This window comes from Pelodiscus sinensis, chromosome 8 (genome assembly GCF_049634645.1).
Source record: "Pelodiscus sinensis isolate JC-2024 chromosome 8, ASM4963464v1, whole genome shotgun sequence".
NCBI classification, from domain to species: domain Eukaryota; kingdom Metazoa; phylum Chordata; order Testudines; family Trionychidae; genus Pelodiscus; species Pelodiscus sinensis.
Window position 1 is genome coordinate 39,076,240 of NC_134718.1, and position 19,309 is coordinate 39,095,548.

At 43.1% G+C, this 19,309-nt stretch overlaps 2 protein-coding genes across 7 annotated transcripts in view; one reads left to right on the forward strand and one right to left on the reverse strand.

Moving 5' to 3' along the window:
• RNLS (renalase, FAD dependent amine oxidase) overlaps positions 1-19,309 on the reverse strand; it is a 137,773-nt gene that overhangs the window by 116,834 nt on the left and 1,630 nt on the right. For 3 of the 4 annotated variants that reach the window (XM_075935089.1, XM_006121453.4, XM_075935090.1), the window contains 2 exons: positions 13,726-13,868; positions 11,901-12,062 (listed from right to left, as the gene is read on the reverse strand). In XM_075935089.1, the coding sequence (XP_075791204.1) occupies positions 11,901-12,062; positions 13,726-13,868 (305 nt within the window). The remainder of the gene's footprint in view (positions 1-11,900; positions 12,063-13,725; positions 13,869-19,309) is intronic. The other variant, XM_006121454.4, reaches the window with a different exon arrangement.
• Positions 1-19,309, forward strand: part of LOC102457693 (lysosomal acid lipase/cholesteryl ester hydrolase-like) — a 136,957-nt gene that overhangs the window by 72,852 nt on the left and 44,796 nt on the right. The window lies entirely within an intron of this gene.

Here is a 19,309-nt window from a genome sequence, read left to right on the forward strand (position 1 = left end):
TTACTCTGAAATAATGTTGTGTAGATGTACCGTTAAAGACTAACAGATTTATTTGGGCATAAGCTTTCAAGGGTCAAAACCCACTTTAGCAAATGCATGGAGTGGAAATTACAGAGGATAGGAGAATATATAGACACGCATACATACTGTCAAAAGAGAGTGGCTTATCAAGTATAGGGCCAATGTTAACAATATTCAAGCAGTTAACTAGTGTAAGCTATAGGAAAAATACAGAAAGAACAGATCATTTTAATATTAAAAAGGGACAGAAGGAAAGTCCAGATTAGTTCTGAAAGAAGTGACTTGTCACACATATGATTCACAATTTGCTGCCTTCAAGATCAATGAATACACTGGCACACGCTGATCTAAATGACACTTGCATTTCACAATCCTCACCTGCAGTTTAACACAAACAATATCTTAGCAAAAGCCATTCAGCAGGATGGTAGCCATAAACATTTAAACACAGTTGGCATTGACAGGAATTCTTGCAGCAGTGCTAGAGACTTGCTTTTTGTAAGCAAAGATTCTCAGAACAAAATCCAGGTTCATTATGGCCAAAAAGGGAAAACCATTGCTAGTGCAGTTTCAACCCCCAAAGTGGGGAAGACCTAATGGAGGACCTCTCTCTATGCCAGAGTGGCAGTTTGGCATTCATCTTAGAGCCATAAATATTTTAATTTCTTTAGGAAATTGTCTAAATATGGGTGATACATCAGAAGGCAAAGGACTATATATAACAAAGGCTAGATTTTGGTGGATGTGTTGGTTAATGACAGGATTAGGGCTCTTTGTGGATTTGAGGGCTGGTGACTTATCTCCCTTTAATTCCACATTCCCCTCCCTCGCTGTAGTTTCACGAGTTTCATTTCTTCTTTAAGTAATTCTATATGTATTATGGTAACAATGTTACAATATCACTGAACTTGGTCTTTGTCTTTTGGCTTCAATTTCTGACTTGCGGTGAGTGTTATCAAAGTCCTGTGATAGAAGCAACCCCACTTCTAAAACATTCCTTTTCTTCAAAACATCCTGACTCTCACTTCCATGATCATATAAATCCACTAAAACAGAAAGCTTCACTGAAATCAGTTAAGGCGTGGGTACTTAAAAACCGCCAGCATTGCCCTAAATATCTCAGCAACTCACTAGGTACATCATAAGCTCATCTCTTGCAATTCACAACTATGATTTCACTTTCTCTATTATGTCTTCCACAGCCACTGCTGACGCACATGCCCCCACTCCATACAAAATATGCAGTCCCAGTTGCGATAACAGGTAATTTAGATTTCATTGTCTTTAGGGCAGCAACTGTCTCATGTTCTGTGTTTGTACAGCATCTAGCACAATGGGATCCTGATACTTGACATTAACGCTCTATATTAATAGAAATAATAAACACCAACTGTTGAAAAACCCCAAAACTTACTAGAGAATTCATTTGTACTATTAAAAGTTATTGTGCAAAATGTGGAGTCTAAATTCAGAGACATCTTCAGAAACACAGGGATTTTAGTCTTGTTTTAAAATGCAAATCTGAACACAACCTTGAGTATGGAGTCACCAGACACACCCATGTTTTAAAATGCAAGTGTATCCAAAACACTAAAAGAACTAACAGTTGTAACATTCATATCCTTCATTGTTCAAGTCCTAACAGACTACATGAGATAGGAAATGAGCAATGTTGGTTTAAATTAGCTTTTAACTAAGGATTACCTATTGACTTAAAATTAGGTTAGGCTGCAATGAAATAAGTTTTGATTTTTAAGTCAACAGAGTTCTAAAAAGGAGCAAAGAAAAGGAAAAGGGGAAGACAAAACCCCTTGCAGAGTTACCTCAGATTAAGTTAACATCAAGAGGATTAAGCTATGTCTACAGTAGGAGTGCATCATTGGCATTGGGATACCAAACCATCATTCCTATTATGGACGAAGCTATATTGGTAAACTTGTGTTTTGCCCCAGTATATAGTAAACCCTTCCACGTCTCCCCTTCCCACAGTCCCCCCGCCCGCAAGTGAAACAAACTATTGCCATAAAAATACTTTGCTGGGTACAGGTGAATCTGTACTGTGGGCTTCTTCCACCACAGTTGCGTACATGAAGACGTTCTAGTATAGAACTAGTTTTAGAGACAAAAAGTTACTTGAAGCTCAGCCAAACAAAATTCTCAATACTTCAAGAGCAAGTGAAATGGCCTGCTGAGGCAAGGTAGATTCATTCCCCTTATCAAGGCCTGACAAAATTTTGTTCCTGAAAGGGTAGAGGTAGTGAATTACTCTCCTAGGCTATGTCTAGACTGCAGGCTTCTTTCGAAAGAGGCTCTTTCGAAAGCATCTTTCGAAAGAGCCTCTTTCAAAAGATCGCGTCTAGACTGCAGGCGGATCTTTCGAAAGAGAAATCCGCTTTTTCGAAAGAGAGCACCCAGCGAGTCTGGATGCTCTCTTTCGAAGACTGCCTCTTTACATTGAAGAACGCCTTCTTTCGAAAGAGGAACTTTCGAAAGAAGGCGTTCTTCCTCGTGAAACGAGGTTTACCGCCATCGAAAGAAAAGCTGCGTTCTTTCGAAATAATTTCGAAAGAACGCGGCTTGAGTCTGGCTGCAGGGGAAGTTTTTTCGGGAAAAGGCTACTTTTCCCGAAAAAACCCCTGAGTCTGGACACGGCCCTAGAGATGGTAATCCTTTCCATATAGGTTTGAAGTGCCTGGCTTTATACATAAATAGGGGTCGGTCTTCTGTTTCCTGTGGTGTCTGATATACTTTATGAGCACTGATCATTCGTTTTTGCATGTTTTTTTTTTAAATAAAGGCAAAGGCAAAATAATGTGTCTCACCACCGTATACCACCCCATCCCAAGTAACAAAAACAACACCCCCGCAGCTCGTTCCCAGAGTTGTGCAAGGACACATGGATAATTCAGCACAATGCTACCATACATATCAGCACAGCCCAACTAACTGTCATGGGTGATGAACCACTAGGTGATCTCAAATGTGGCTGTTAACTTTGAGTGAGGTGGGCCTCCAGAATGGTCCCTCTATTTACTGCTGCCTCTCTCAAGGACATTTATAGCTGCACATATACGTTTGCAATATAAGCATTGCAGGAGCAAATCAGATGGCAGTTTCAGCTGATGGGGCTACATTTTCATAGAATCATAGACTGCTAGAACTTTAAGAGACCTCAAGAATATTTGTCTTTTTTTTTTTTTCCAACAGTGTCACACACTTTATTTTTCTTCAGCTATGCAGGCAGATTTGATGCAACTATGGGTGCACTTTAAAGATGTAAGCAACTAGTCGACTAGTCCCCCCTCCCTTTGCTGCCTCTATGGGGGGGGGGGGGGGGGAAGGAGGGAAGCCCAAGCCAGTGCTGGGGGAAGCCGACTTAAAAGCTGGTTCCCCCAGCACAGTTTCTGCAGGTGAGACAGAGGGCAGTGGGAAACAGCGCTAGCCATGATTGAAACAGTTCTGCTCCTGCTGGTCAGACTGCTGCTCTTCTCCCTTTGAAATTTACAAGAGCCGCCTGCAGCTCTCATACACTTCAAAGGAAGAGGCACAGAGGGGCACCTGCGCCAGGGGGACTGCTTCGGTCCCTGGTGGTGCTGGTCTGACTGCTAATCCTCTCCCTTTGAAGTGTACATGGCCCATGGGCGGCTCCTGTGCATTTGAAAGGGAGAGAGGCAGCAGAAAAGCAAGCGCACCCCTTATCGACTCATCAACTATTTGATTAGCTGATTAATCTAAATTTAACATTCCTAGTGCCCTTACATTGGTTTGGCTCAACTGATTACTGCAAGGACAAGTACAAACTGGTAATTACACATATTGTGGAAACCACCACAAACACACATTCACAGGTACTCTAAAAATTGAGACCTGAACATTTACAACTCATCCACCTAAGAGATATGACTCTAGTGTTCTATTGAGTTGGGCAAGTCTACATAAATGACTTGTGTGTTTAGTACAGAAAATGGACTCTGAGTCTTTGTTTTTATGTTCTTTTCCCAGATATACTATCCATGTAAAAAATTAACGCTAATTCAATTCACTTAGAAAAACCATTTCAACTATAACTAATAGATGGCAGTTATCAATTATTTGCTCCCTATTAACTCTGGTTCATCATCCAATCCAATTTAAAACCAGTATTGGTTTATATACCCAGTCTGATAAATATATACTAGCAATATTCATGTTTATCTTACACTCCTTGCGCCAATAAATTTTTACTCAAGATATTCCTTCAGTTAAAAATAACTTGACTTATTGTGAAACATTGTTTCCAAATACAGCCAGCAGTTTAAAGCACAATTGTGTTTTGGTCATACATCAATTCATAGAGAGCTGACAATCTTCACACACTTTCCACTACTTTTTCTTCCTAATTCCACAGAAAATATCATGACTGTTGGAGCACTCTCTTGGGAATTTGTCTCTTAACCAATTTACTCCAAATCTGTGAAGTCAATGGCTAGTTTAGAGGCTAGTCTTGGTCAGGTTTTTGGTTGTTCTTTTAACTACTATTCGTGTAATTTTGTATTTTTTAAAATAAATCCTAGATACTAAACAGAAAGCCGAGCAGGCATTGCTCAGCACCAAGAGGGAGGTGGCCTGGCGGTGCACGGCATGTTCCTGTGCCGCGCCGTGGCTTGCTGAGCCGGCCGACCCACGGGCAGCAGGCTGGGAGCGTGGAGGCGTTCCCCTGCCCCGTGAGACCAGCGCATTGGGGACCCGGCGTGGAGAAGTCAGCCCCGCCCCCACCCCGTTTGATGACGTCCGGAAGGGCGGATGCGGCATGGAGTTTAAAAATGCCACCACCATAACTTGGAGGGAAGGAGAGAGGGGGAGAAGGGGAGAGAGAGAGAGTAGCCTCGTGGAGGCTTAGAGACGTCACTGGAGGGAGTCCCCCGAGAACGGTTGGGAGGCTAGAGAGGGCATTAAGAGGTCGGCGATTCTGGTCTGCTAACTCCTTTGTTTGTTGTGTACGCGTCGGCAGCCTGTCCGACAAAGGAAGGGTGAGCCTTCCAGCGGCGAGACGCCGGGGGCGGGGAAAGGAAGCAGCCCAGGGCGGAACCCACTAGGGTTGGTGGGTTGACGAGTTGCAGCAGGATGCCCCATCACCCGGACCGGATCCAGATCGATCTGTGTCCTTAGGGCCCTGGGCTGGGGCCCGTGAGTGAGGTGGGCCCGGACCCCCTCTTCCCCCCGCCCCGCGGCCTTGGTGGAGGAACCAGTATTCCCATGCCACGGAGAGTACTTTCGCCGAGGCAGGAGGATCGTTCTAGTGACCACCAGGAAAGGCGTCCGAACGACATTACTCCCTACCCCCCGCAGAGGGGGGTCAGAGGGACCCGCCGGACGAGACGGGTGCAGTGGGCTACAAAAATTATTAGAAGCATCAAATTGTTTATGTTAATAATAGGAAGTGATCTCTTCCAAATAAGGAAAACTAAAGAGAATAGGATTATTTCTTATGGCAAAGGGGAAATATGTATAAGAGGAATGATGACAGAGAATATAAAGTCATGAAGGGCCTTGTGATGGGATACCAAAAAGGGTTAATAATGAGAACCTGTGAGTGCAATCAACCCCACCCCATTATTCCTTTGTAAAGCATCAAGCCTAGAGGGAGGCAATAAAGAGCAAAGGCTCAGCTTAGTAAGAAGTGACTGGGAGAGGGGTTGTACTTTTTGAGCCAGACCAGGGTGAGAGGCTCTGGCAAGATCAATGCCTCTTTGGGGCAGCTAGGCTTGGTCTGGGATCTTTTGGTCATCATCACTGGTTTGGTTCCCCTTTCTGGGGATCTGAAGAAGAAACTCATGAATATAGAGGATCTGAACAGACCATGCAGGATCTCTGGGCTGGAATCCAGAGGAGAAGGTGAGCCTGGGTTCACTATTGATACACCTTAAGGCTATGTCTACACTGGTGGGTTATTGCGGAAGAATGGCTGTTCTTCCGCAGAGCATCCACACTGCCCACCTGCTCTTGCGCAAGGAGATTTACAGTGAAGCATAAGAGAGGACTTCTTGCGCAAGAGCTATACTCTTTTCTAACAGGTGTAAGCTCTCTTGCGCAATAGGGCAGTGTGGACGTGCGGCAGCAATTTCTTGCGCAAGAAAGCCCTATGGCTAAAATGGCCATCAGAACTCTCTTGCGCAAGAGCATCTACACTGCCATGGGCACTCTTACGCAAAAGCACAGCTCGCACATGGCAGTGTGGACGTTTTCTTGCGCAAGAGTTCTTGCACAAGAACCCTTGTGCAAGATATTCTTGCGCAAGAAGCAGCCAGTGTAGACATAGCCTAGGAGTTTAAGGCTGTAATGGCTGCAAATACCAAAGCTGTGCTAAAGTTCTGGTTCAATGCTGCCAGGCTATTGGTGGGTTGGATTTAGTTTACTCTGGAAGGGATAGGACTACAAGGGACAGGGCCAAGTCAAAGGAAGAGACACTCACTCGTAGTATTGAATGGCTGTTGGCAGAGGGCACTGAAGAAGAGGTTGCTATGCCACACTCCACTATGAGGGACACTCCTGTGGGTGAGTAGACTCTTCCAAAATCACTAAAGCACTATCTTTCCAGTAACAAAAGAATGGAACTTGGAATTAAAGACTGGAAGGAAAATATATTTTCCTTTGCCGCCTGTCTTCAGCCATGAACTACGCTTTTGTGAACTCCTAGTCACGTTGCTTCTAGTTCACTTTTTCCCTTATCTTCTCCTCCTCTTTACTGGTCTATTCTTCTATTGATATGTTTTATAAAGGACTCTAAAAACAGTCAGACTAGAGCTCATTCTAATCTACTGTGACAGGCTATTCCATAGTAGAGCAGAACAAATAACTGATTTATTTTGGTTTGGTGGTCAAACCAAAAAAAGAGTAGTTGGTTTCAAACCTAAACTGACAGTTTCGTTTTGTTTTACTTACTGAAACAAGTTTTTGGAGGTTTTGAAAATGATGACTTGATCTGACTTCTCATTTAGAAATGTGTGGGGTTTTTTTTTTTTAAATTGTGTTCAGGTTTTTATCCCTAGCCAAAGCTAGTTCTATTTCATGCTATTTGAACGTATTAATAAGATATGATGGGCTGTGAACTGTAGTGCACTTTTCAAATATGAAATTATTTCTCACCAGCTGTCTAAAAACATGGCTAAATATTTATCTGCACCTTTTGCTCCTAAGGACACAGGTAGCTTATGTCTCTGATATTCACTGCTTTACAATAGCCTGGTCCTATCATCTATCTGAATTAAAGATCAAAATACAACATTGAACCAGGAGTCAACTGAGGACAATATGCCCAATGTGACTAGTCCTGTTCAATCAACAGGCCGTTGTTTGTTGCGAGTTCACATCTCTGAATTTGTCTACACCGCAATTAAACACCAATGGCTAATAAGTGTGTTTAACAAGAGGTGAAGCATTTGGGCCCATGCTGGAGCCCATGCTTTGGGACTCTGCAATGGGAGATAATCCCAGAGCCTCAATGTCTACCCTGAATTACACATTCCTATAGCCCCAGCCTGAGTCAGCTGACATGGGCCATCTGCAGGTCACAGAATACTAGAACTGGAAGGGACCTCAAGAAATCAATCCAGATCCCTGTCCTCACGGCAGGACCAAGCATGATCTGGCTCACCGGGGACATCCATGGTGAGCTAAAACATAAAAAGGAAGCTTACAAGAAGTGGAAACTTGTACTGATGACTAGGGAGCTTGCCCGGGACCGCAAGAGGCGGGCACCCGCCTGGGCTAGTGCGGACATTGTGGACCTCGTCCACGACCTCCGCACTAGGCACAGGAAAGTGGCCATCTAGGGCAGGAGAGCTGCCAGCCTGGCCACCCAGGAGCAGGTGTGCATGAAAATCAAGGTGGTCCACTGAGACCCCCGACCCTGAGCCCTGAGCTTACAATGGCCGTACTGGGTCATACCAAAGGTCCATCTAGCCCAGTAGCCTGTCTGCCGACAGCGGCCAACCCTAGGGACCCTGGAGGGGATGGACCGAAGACAGTGACCAAGCCATTTGTCTCGTGCCATCCATCTTCAGCCTTCCACAAACTTTGGGCAGGGACACCATTTCTACCCCCTGGCTAATACCACTCCATGGACCCAGCCTCCATGACTTTATCTCACTTCTCTGTAAACTCTGTTCTAGTTGTAGCCTTCACAGCCTCCTGCAGCAAGGAGTTCCACAGGTTGACTCTTTGCTTTGTGAAGAACAACTTTCTGTTACTAGTTTGAAGCCTGCTACCCATTCCTTTCCTTTGGTGTCCTCTAGTCCTTCTATTATGGGAACTAATGAAGAACTTTTCTTGATGCACCCTCTCCACCCCACTCATGCTTTTATAGACCTCTATCCTATCTCCCCTCAGTCTCCTCGTTTCTAAGCTGAGAAGTCCCAGTCTCTTTAGCCTCTCTTCAAATGGGACCTGTTCCAAACCTCTGATCATTTTAGTTGCTCTCCTACCCTCTCTCTTCTCCTCTCCCACCTCCTTTTCCCAGTCTCCCCGAATTTTGTTCAATAAAGAGAGATTCTATTTTTGACCACACGTTTTCTTTATTTTGTACATCAGGAAGGGGGACTAGGGAGAGGTAAGTGGAAGGAGGTGAGGGAGGAATGGGGTACGAGCCGCCGATGGGGAGGACTGGGCTGGCTCTGCGGGCTTCTGGGGGTGGAAGCTCTCCTCAGCCCCCTAATTGCCCCCTCTCCCCAGATGGCAGCCTGCGGCAAGTGCAGCCGGTCTGATGGCCGAGTGCTGTGATGTGCCCAGTGTGGGCACTCCAAGACAGGACTGCTTTGCAAGCGGAGCACCCCTGAGAACTGTCTGTCCGGGGTGGGGGTCGGGTCCCTTTAAGCACAGCCCTCGGCTAGCCTGAGGCAGTAGCTCCACGCTCTAAGTCCTCATCTGATGCCCTGCCGGCACTGCTTCCGGCCATCCTTAACCCCTGTTCAGGGTCCACTTAATGTGGACATGCTAGTTCGAATTAGCAAAACGCTAATTCAAAGTAGTTTTTTAGTCTTGATGCGTTAGTTCGAATTAGCGCTGTAGTGTAGACATACCCTTGCTTGAGAATGCAGGGGAGTTATCAGGAAAGCGCAACTGAAATTGCATCTGGCAAGGGATGTGAAGGGTAACAAAAGAGGTTTCTACAGGCATATTAGCAATAAGAGGGTGATCTGAGAGGGTGTAGGGCCCTTACTGGATGAGAGAGGTAACCTAGTGACAGACTATGTGGGAAAAGCTGAAGTACTCAATGCTTTCTTTGCCTCTATCTTTAGGGACAAGGTCAGCTCCCAGACAAATGCACTAGGCAACGCCACATGGGAAGGAGGTAGACAGCCCTTGGTGGGGAAAGAACAATTTAGGAACTATTTAGAAAAGCTAAACATACATTAAATCCAGGCCCATGGATTTATGTATCCAAGGGTACTGAGGGAATTGGCACATGTCATTGCAGAGTCTTTGGCCATTATCTTTGAAAACTCGCGGAGATTGGGAGAGATCTCGGATGACTAGAAAAAAGCAAATGGAGTGCCCATCTTTAAAAAAGGGAAGAAGGACAATCCAGGTAACTACAGACCGGTCAGCTTTACCTCAGTCCCCAGAAAAATCATGGAAGGGATCCTCAAGGAATCCATTTTGAAGCCCTTGGAAGAGGGGAAAGTGATCAGGAATAGTCAACGTGGATTCATGAAGGGCAAGTCGTGCCTGACCAATCTGATTTGCTTCTATAATGACGTAACTGGCTCTGTGGATATGGGAAAGTCAGAGGATGTGATATACCCTGACTTTAGCAAAGCTTTTGATACGGTCTCCCACAATATTCTTGCCAGCAAGTTAAGGGAGTATGGATTGTATAAATGGACTGTAAGATGGATAGAAAGCTGGCTAGACTGTTGGACACAACAGTAGTGATCAATGACTCAATGTCGGAGTGCCCCAAGGATCAGTTCTTGGACCAGTTTTGTTAAACATCTTTATTAATGACCTGGATGAGGGGTGGATTGCACCCTCAGCAAGTGTGCAGATGACACTAGGCTAGGGGGAAGACGTAGATATGCTGGAGGGCAGGGATAGGGGCCAGAGTGACCTGGACAGATTAGAGGATTGGACCAAAAGAAATCTGATGAGGTTCAACAAGGACAAGTGCAGAGTTCTACACTTGGGATAGAAGAATCCCAAACATTGTTACAGGCTGGGAACTGAATGGCTAAGTAGCAGGAGTAGCAGGGGATTACAGTGGATGAGAAAATGGATATGAGTCATGGAATACTTTGCGTCTATCCTTATTAAACTTCATCCTATTTACCTCAGACCATTTCTCTAGTTTGTCCAGATCATTTTGAATTATGACCCTATCCTCCAAAGCAGTTGCAACCCCACCTAGCTTCATATCATCTGCAAACTTAATAAGCATACTCTCTATGTCATCAACCAAATAGTTGATTAAGATATTGAACAGAACTGGTCCCAAAACAGACCCCTGTGGAGCCCCACTTGTTATGCCCTTCCACCATGATTGTGAACCATCAATAACTACTCTCTGAGAATGGTTACCCAACCTGTTATGCTCCCACCTTATAGTAGCCCCATCTAGGTTGCATTTCCCTAGTTTACTGATAAGAAGGTCATGTGAGACTGTCTCAAAGGTTTTATTAAAGTCTAAGTATACCACGTCCACTGTTTGTCCCTTAGCCACAAGACTTGTTATCCTATCAAAGAAAGCTGTCAGATTGGTTTGACATGATTTGTTCTTTACAAATCCATGCTGGCTGTTACTGATCACCTTATTATCTTCCCGGTGTTTGCAGATGAATTTTCTTAATTACTTGCTCCATTATCTTCCCTGGCTCAGAAGTTAAACTGACTGGTCCGTAGTTTCCTGGGTTGTTCTTATTTCCCTTTTTATAGATGGGCACTATATTTGCCTTTTCCAGTCTTCTGGAATCTCTCCTGACTTCCATGATTTTTCAAAAATGATAGCTAAAGGTTCAGATACCTCCTCTATCAGCTCCTTGGGTATTCTAGGATGCATTTCACCAGGCCCTGGTGGCTTGAAGACAAGTAACTTTTAACTATTTTTATTTTAACTTCTAAACCTACCCCATTTCCACTAGCATTTGCTGTGTTAGGCAACCTGTCACCATCCATCTTCTTGACAAAAACCAAAAGAAAAATATTGTTAAGCACCTTTGCCATTTCCAAGTCTCCTGTCGTCGTTTCTCCCTGTTCACTGAGGAATGGGCCTGCCCTGTCCTTAGTCTTCCTCTTGCTTCTAATATATTTGTAGGTGCTTAATTGCATTAGAGATGTACTCTGAGGGACCATGATAAGTAAAAAGCACAATTCATTGGAGAAGTTAAATGTTTTATCTGTGTGAACTTACACTAGCTTTATTATTGAAAACCTCTAAACTTTTTTCCTGAAACTGTTACTAAAATTATATTCATTGCTTTCCCCAACAAAACTCCTGTAGAGAAACCCTGCTTATTTACTCCCCTAACTTGAGTCCTTATAGGAGGTAGCAAACCAGTAAGCAGCCCCTTGGGGGACTGCTGAGACACTATTTATATTTTGACATCTAAAAATTGTTTCCTCCACACTCTAAAAATTCTCATTACTACAAACATAGCCCGGGTTTCACTTATGAATTTAAAAATTACAGATTTTCTTTTCTGAAAATTGGATTTCAGTTAAGATATTAGTTGCATAAAACATAATCTGATATTTGTTGGATGGTGCACACCCACCTGACTTTCAGCATCCACAAAATATTTCCTCCTTTCTACAAATAAGAGTAGGGTCACAGACTCAGAGGTTCTTTGCTACAGCATACTATAAACTATTCTTCTGCATTTAGCACTTATTGAAGGAAGACTTACTGTTCACAATGTCACCTTCAAGTTGAAGAATCTGTGGAACAGGTATTGTGAGAACAACTATGTCAAATTGTTCTGGGGACCCTGTTTTCTTGCAGACCTCCCATTTCCCGTCTCTGAGGTAGATCTGTGTTACATGATAGTCATAGAAGACATCTGCATCTGCTTCAAAAAAGAAAAAAAGTTTAATACATACAGTTCTGATTTAGATAGTAGAGAACATGCATGATGTAGAATAACTTCCATTAGTAATCAAAATTAAGGTCCGAGTACTGCAAACAGTTAAGTATCTGTTTTACTTGAAGCACCTAATCTGTCCCATTTACATCAGTAGAACGAATAACATGTTTAACATGCATTCCTAAATATTAGCAGGACAGGGAGTGAATACTTAATGAATTTATAAGTGCAATTATAAAAGATTAGCAATATCAACAGTTGAAAATGCAGATGTGTTAATATCTCGAAATGGAGAGACTGAATAATCATGAAATACTGTAACAATACTCATATTCTTCAGCTTTTCAAAGAAAAACAACAATGATGCTACAAGTTTACACCAGCTCAGTGATCTGCTCCCTAGTCTTTTGTAAACAATTTATAAATGGTATAGCTTTCTATCACAGGTACGTGCTACAAAATATTCATAATTGTTAATAAATCATTCTTTTCAACACTATGCTTCCCAGACACTTGAGTGATTCCCAGATTGTCAAATAAACACTATTTAAAGCAATGCAATACATTAATTTAAAATCCCAAATTCTGGTGAGATACAGTATAGACTCAGGATATGATTCTGCTCCCACAGAAATAAATGGTAAAATTATCATTGTCCTAAAGGTGCGTGATCTGGACTACATATGATAAAACAAAGAGCACAAATATAACTCTGGTCTCTGATTTGGCCAACTCTTAAATGTATGCATAAATTACCCATGCCAGCAGTCCCATTGAAGTTTACAGGACTGCTCACTCAAATGAAGTCTTACAAGACCAGGGACTTGATGTCCTTGGTTTTAAAACTTTTCCAGATTAAACACATTACCCATTTCACAATTCAAGATGTCAGCATGAAATATTTTTATAAAAAAATCTTTAGTCTTTTTCTGCTTCAAATATACTGTATCAAGCCATAGTAATTTACAATGTTAGTATGCCATGCTGCAGTCTAAGGCCACAAAAGGCAACTGTGATCTAGTCTGGTTACCTGCATAATCCAGGCTGCAAAACTCTCACAAAGCAAAAACCTGTTTGAACTTATATCTTCTAGAGGAAAAAAATCCAATCTTGACTTCAAAATTGCCAGTGATAAGAGAATCCACTAAAATTTTGGATACTGTTCCAATAATTAGTATCTTTGTTACTTTGTTTCCTGTCTGAATTTGTCTAGCTTTATCTTCCAACCGCTGGCTCTAGTTATAATTTTGTCTTGTAGATTGAAAAACCCATTGTCAAATATTTTTTCTCTGTGTAGGTACTTATAGATTGACCAAGTCCTTAATTTTCACTTTAAGATAAACATACAAAGTTCCTGGAGTCCATCACTGTGAAGGAAAATTATGCAATCTATTATTCAAGGTCTCACATGTACCAATCCTACACTCAACTACCAGGGTTCCTTGGCCAAAGGGCATGAGAGCAGTGAAGAGACACTGCATTGAGATCTTTTCCCAGAAGATATACTGAACCTGGGGTGCAAAAGAACTTCCTATCACTTTCAACTGATAATAGTTTCAAGAGATGGGAAGGAGCCTGGGTCACTCCTTGTTGATCAAAGGAGGATAATTATCAGAGCTTTTAATTACAAAAGATTTCTGAAGACTACCTGACTCTGTTAAATAATGCTTGACAATTGAAGAGATTCCCTGAGGTGTCACAAAATTGTGAGATCCTTCTTCCATCACCATTCCTTCAACAGGGGCAGTCAGTGGCTTCAGCACACCATGGGTCAAAAGGTCTTCATAGAAGCTAAAAGTCAAACAAAATATACATGCTATGTATCTGCAAGAACAACAACATTTATTGTTAATCATAGCAATTAGACTGGTATAACAATTACGCAACACTTGTCTTCCATAACAGAATCTGGAAGTCCTTTCAGAGGACTGGAAGGAACTTTGGGAGGTCATCAAGTCCAGTCCCCTGCACTCATGGCAGAATCATGCACCATCTAGATAGACCATCCCTGACAGTTGTTTATTTAAGAGCAGGTGAGATATCTACAATGATGGTGATCCCACAACCTCCCCAAGCAATTCATTCCAGTGTTTAGCCACCCTGACATTTAGGAAGTTTTTCCTAATCTCCAACTTAACCCCTCCTTGCTGCAATTTAAGCCCATTGCTTCTTGTCCTATTATGGAAGTTTAAGGAGAATAATGTTTTTTCCTTCTCATTGTAATAACAGCTTTCAAATACCTACAAGGTTATCATGTTCATTGTTTCCTGTCACCTGTGCTCTTGTGCAGCTGCTCAGGAGAAATTCAAATGCTGCCCACCAGATTAGCAGAGTGCTCACAGCCAGGTTTTTGTTTCTGCTTGTGATGCACTTTCACACATGCCTCTGTGCACATAAAAATTATTCTGAATAGATGGAAAAGATTAAAGTGAGCAGTGATCTTGTCCCCTCTCAAGCCTTCCCTTTTCCAGACTAAATGAACCCCATCTTTCTATTCAGTCTTCCCTCACAGGTCATGTTTTCTAGACCTTTAATTATTTTTCATTTTTCTTCTCTGGACCTTCTCAAATTTGTCTATGTCTTTACTGAAATGTGAGTCCCAGAACTGAGGCCTAATCAGAACAGAGTAGAACAGAGAAATTACTACTCGTATCTTGCTTACAACAGTATTACACTGACATCTTTAGCTTGTGGTCCACTATCATGTGTAGATCCCTTTGTGCAGTAATCCTTCTAGACTGTCACTTCCTATTTTGTATGTGTACAACAGATTGATTCTTCTTAAGTGGAGTACTTTGCATTTGTCCTGTTGAATGTCATCCTATTTACTTGAGACCATTTCTCCAGTTTTTCCAGAATATTTTGAAGTATAATCCTATCCTCCAAAGCATTTACAATCCCTCTCCTGTTGATATCATCCACAAACTTTATAGGTGTACTTTCTATGCCATTACCTCAACATCTTCATTAATGATTGAACAGATCATACATAGTTCAGCTTCAGTTGAGCATGTTTAGTATGGCTACGTCTACACTGGCCCCTTTTCCGGAAAAGGGGCATGGTAATTTTTGAAATCGCAATAGGGAAATGCGCAGGGGATTTAAATATCCCCCGCGGCATTTAAATAAAAATGTCCGCCGCTTTTTTACGGCTTTTAGAAAAGCCGGAAAAGAGCGTCTACACTGGCCCCGATCCTCCGGAAAAAGCGGAGGAAGTAGGAATAAGATCCTCCGGAAAAGGGCGCTTTTTCCGGAGGATCGGGGCCAGTGTAGACGCTCTTTTCTAAAAGCCGGAAAAAAGCGGCAGACATTTTTATTTAAATGCCGCGGGGGATATTTAAATCCCCCGCGCATTTCCCTATTGCGATTTCAAAAATTACCATGCCCCTTCCGGAAAAGGGGCCAGTGTAGATGAGCCCTATTAGTATATTTATGTAATTGTTAGAAATACATTTTCTCACTACTTCATAAGGATAGGTCTCTTACAAGGGAAAGACAATATTCTCACCTAGCTCTCCCCACTACAGTTCTGTTGGAAAGTTTCATATCAACTGGAAATTCCAATTCACTATGTCAGGAAGATAAATGATGGTGTCTGGAGCTAAAAGTATTTGACTGACTGTTCACTTTTCCTCTAATGTGAAAACTCTAGGTGATGTCAGAGATAGGTAGTGAGTATCTTCCAACAGGTACAATTTTGCTTCCTTTGGTATTTATAAAAGATGTCCATTGCAGTTTATCATTAATTACCTTTCATCATATTGTCAGCTCCCTAATCCAACGCCTAAGGATTTATTCTAATATTTCAAACCAATAAGCAGCTAGTCACCCTTATTTTAAAATTGTTTGAATCTTTCTCCCTCCCCCCCCGCAAATATTACCATGGCCTAATGACAAATTTCTTTAGCTGTAAAGGCATACTATCCTTAGAGCCTGATATTTCACAGTTCCAAAAGGCAAGAAATAAAAAGTTTAATGCCATTGGAAATCAACTTTTCCAACTGGATCTAGACTATCTGCCTTAAGTTTTCCACTGTCTCTATCACTATATCTACGTACTTCCCCAGAACATTAGGCAAGTTTCCTAGTAGACTTTGAGACTTCTGTTTTTCACCATACCTAGTAGTCAGCTCTGTTTTGATATAGACATTTGTATGGTTTTGCTCTTTCACTTCTCATGCCCAATTTGGAATGATGGAAGGCATTGTTAGAAAAGTTTCGCAGTGTGTTAAAAGCAGTAAATCTCTGGGTTAGCTTCCAGAAGAGATCAGGCTTTCTCCACAGCTTAACCTCCTCACTTTGAGAATGATTTGCCTCTCGCTGTTTCAGGTTTGCTTTTGTCCTGAGCTTTTTGAGCTGTGGTATTTTGGTTTTGCTTTGTTTTCCCCAATTGTTAATGATTCAAAGCTCAGGTTCTCTTTCTTTGACAGCAAGTGGACAGTCAGCAAGGAAAACCTATGGCTTTGAATTAGTAATGGAAAAAAAGTAGTTGTCATTGGAGGTAGCACAGCAGAGAGGTGATGTACTTAAGGCAATCTGCCCCATTGAGGAGGCAATGGAGTCCCTGTACTGTTGCTATCTTCAGATACAGTGAATAATTTCTCTGCATGGATCTCTATGACCAGATCATCACCTGGGAGGACAGTGAAGAGCCACTGTGGGGGAAAAAAAAGCATTTTTTTCCATTTACACTTTGGAGATGCAAGCTAGGTGCCAAGTCAAGCAGGTCCACAAGATAATCAATAAAATGAATACCTCTGAATGAGAGAGAAAGACATCTTAAATATATTCAACAAGCTATCATATAGAAAGAAGTATAAAACCATTTTAATGACTTGTGACATGATGCATTTTTTTTAAAGATAGGAAATATTTTTCAGAGAATAAGCTATTGCTAGTCTGATTGCACAGGTCATTATCATAGAATACTAGGACTGGAATGTACCTCGAGAGGTCATCGAGTCCAGTTCTCTGCCCTCAAATTATGTAACTCTAAGGTTTTGATTTTTTTTTCTTTTCAGTACCCTAAAAGAAAAACTGGACAAATTCTAAATGTCTTTCACATTTAATGCCTCAGACTCCAATAAGAATATAGACAGTATATAAAATGAGGAGTCGGAAGAATTTGGCTTAGAACTCTGCAACCTGAGCCAAACTTAATGGGAGAAATGTGGGGTCCGGTTCTGATACAAGAACAACCATACCTAGTAGGGGACCAGTTCCAATACAAAATCAGCCAGACTTGTTTGCTTTGGCTCTCCTCCTTGATCATGCTGGCCACCTCTATTTTTGTACACTGTGCTGTGAAGTGAGGAGATGTCTACACTTGATCAACGCACGTGTTGTCACTCACAAGTGCTTACTCCCCCTTCCCCCTTGTGACAGGGCGCCTGCCCTGCACTGGCCCTTTAAGACCAGGACACAGGCCCTGAGCCGGGGCTGGGAACAGAGGGGCCAGCTGAAGCTGTTAGGCCTAGTGAGAGCCCAGCTGGCAGCTATCTAGTGCAGCACAGTTGGCTTGGAGAGGCCAGCTGAAGCCATTAGGGCAAGTGAGGACCCAGCCGGCAGCTATATAGAGAAGCACAGTTTGCTTAGAGGGGAGAGCAAGTGAAGAGCTGACTGCAGAGGAAACAGGCACTCCCAGGAGGGAGACCAGCTGGAGAAGGGCCAGCCAAGACTCCCCCTGGCTAGGGGCTGGAGGCAAGGCCCAGGGTTTGGAGGCAGATCACAATGCAGCCTAGGTAAGTGGGGTAGTAGAGATAATGCCAATGATGGGCAACCCATACAGACTGTAACTTGCCCTGAGAGGGGCTAGATGAGGACAGTCAGGGGGCACTGAGGCATGGTGGGAGGCATGCACCCTGACACTCCTCCTCCTCCTCCTCCAAATGAAGGACAAAGTTTTGCTGTGGCTAGTGAAAGTGAGAACGCTGCTTTGACAGAAAGACCACTCTGTCAATAAAGCAAAATCTCCTTGTAAGAATGAAAGTATTTTTTCTGGCCTAAATGCCAGCAAACAGCATTCATATAAACTGATTCTTAGCAACAAAGCTGTGTTGACACAACTTTGTCAGTAAAAGCTGCATAGTGTAGATGTTCCCTCAGTGTGTAGGACTGGTACAGCCTCTCATTCTGAAGTGCACGTGCAGCTCACTGGGGAAGAGTGGATGCATGTAGCTGCCACTTCACCAACTCCTGGATCAAAAGGCAGCCGTTTTGTTTCAGGTTTAGAAATGGGCAAAAAGGCTTGGGTTTGGATCAGGGCCTAAAATTTAGGCCCAAGCAAATCTCTAATTTGGTCCTCAGTATTCTATTGTCATCCAAAAAATATTTCCTTTGGTGGTAGAGATGTGAGTAGTCAATTACTTGACTATCCAATAAGCCTAAACTATTCGACTATGTGCTCCGCCCACCTTGCAGCCACTGTATCAGAGGCAGTGGGGAGAAACAGGAGCAAGTGCTGGGGGCAGCCATCTTAAAAGATGGTTCACCCCAGCACCATCTCTGAAGTGCCACCTGCTCCCCTTCTCCCCCTTACCCCCGTGGCTGCCTCTATCAGAAGCTGCAGCAGGGATGGGGGGGGGAGAAAATGAGAGGCTGCTCCGGAGCAGCCTCTGCTCGTGGCCAACCCAGGCTGCCATGAACAGTGGCTTCTGGACCCAGTGCAAGCCAAGACTGAGCAGTCCCAGCTCGCATTGGCTCCCGGAGCATTGCGGCTCAGCCTTTTAAATGTAATGAGCCGAGTAACTTTTACTACATTTAAAAGGCTGTGCTGCAGTGGTCAAGGATCCAGCACAAGCTGGGACCATTCAGTCCCAGCTTGTGCCAGGTCCCAGACCTCTCCTGCTGCAGCTCTGCCTTTTAAAAGCAGTAAAAGCCACCCACGTCTTACTACATTTAAAAGGCAAAACTGCAGTGGTCCCAGAGCTGGTGCAAACCGGGACTGCTCAGTTCCTGCTCACGGTAGCTCTGGGAGCTAACCCAATGCAGCTCTGCAGAGAGCACCTCCCCTTAGCAACTTATGGAGTAATTGACATAAATTGTAGCCAAACACCTGCTCCTTAACATCCTTATTTGGTTTTACTACTTGGGTTAGGTTAGGTCCAGTTATGTCACCTGTGTTCACACCAAGTGGTACCTCATTCTGAGAGTACTTTCACTGTGACTGAACTACAGGTAGGCTGTGTCTACACTGGGCCACTTATTCCAGAAAAGTAGCCACTTTTCCTGAG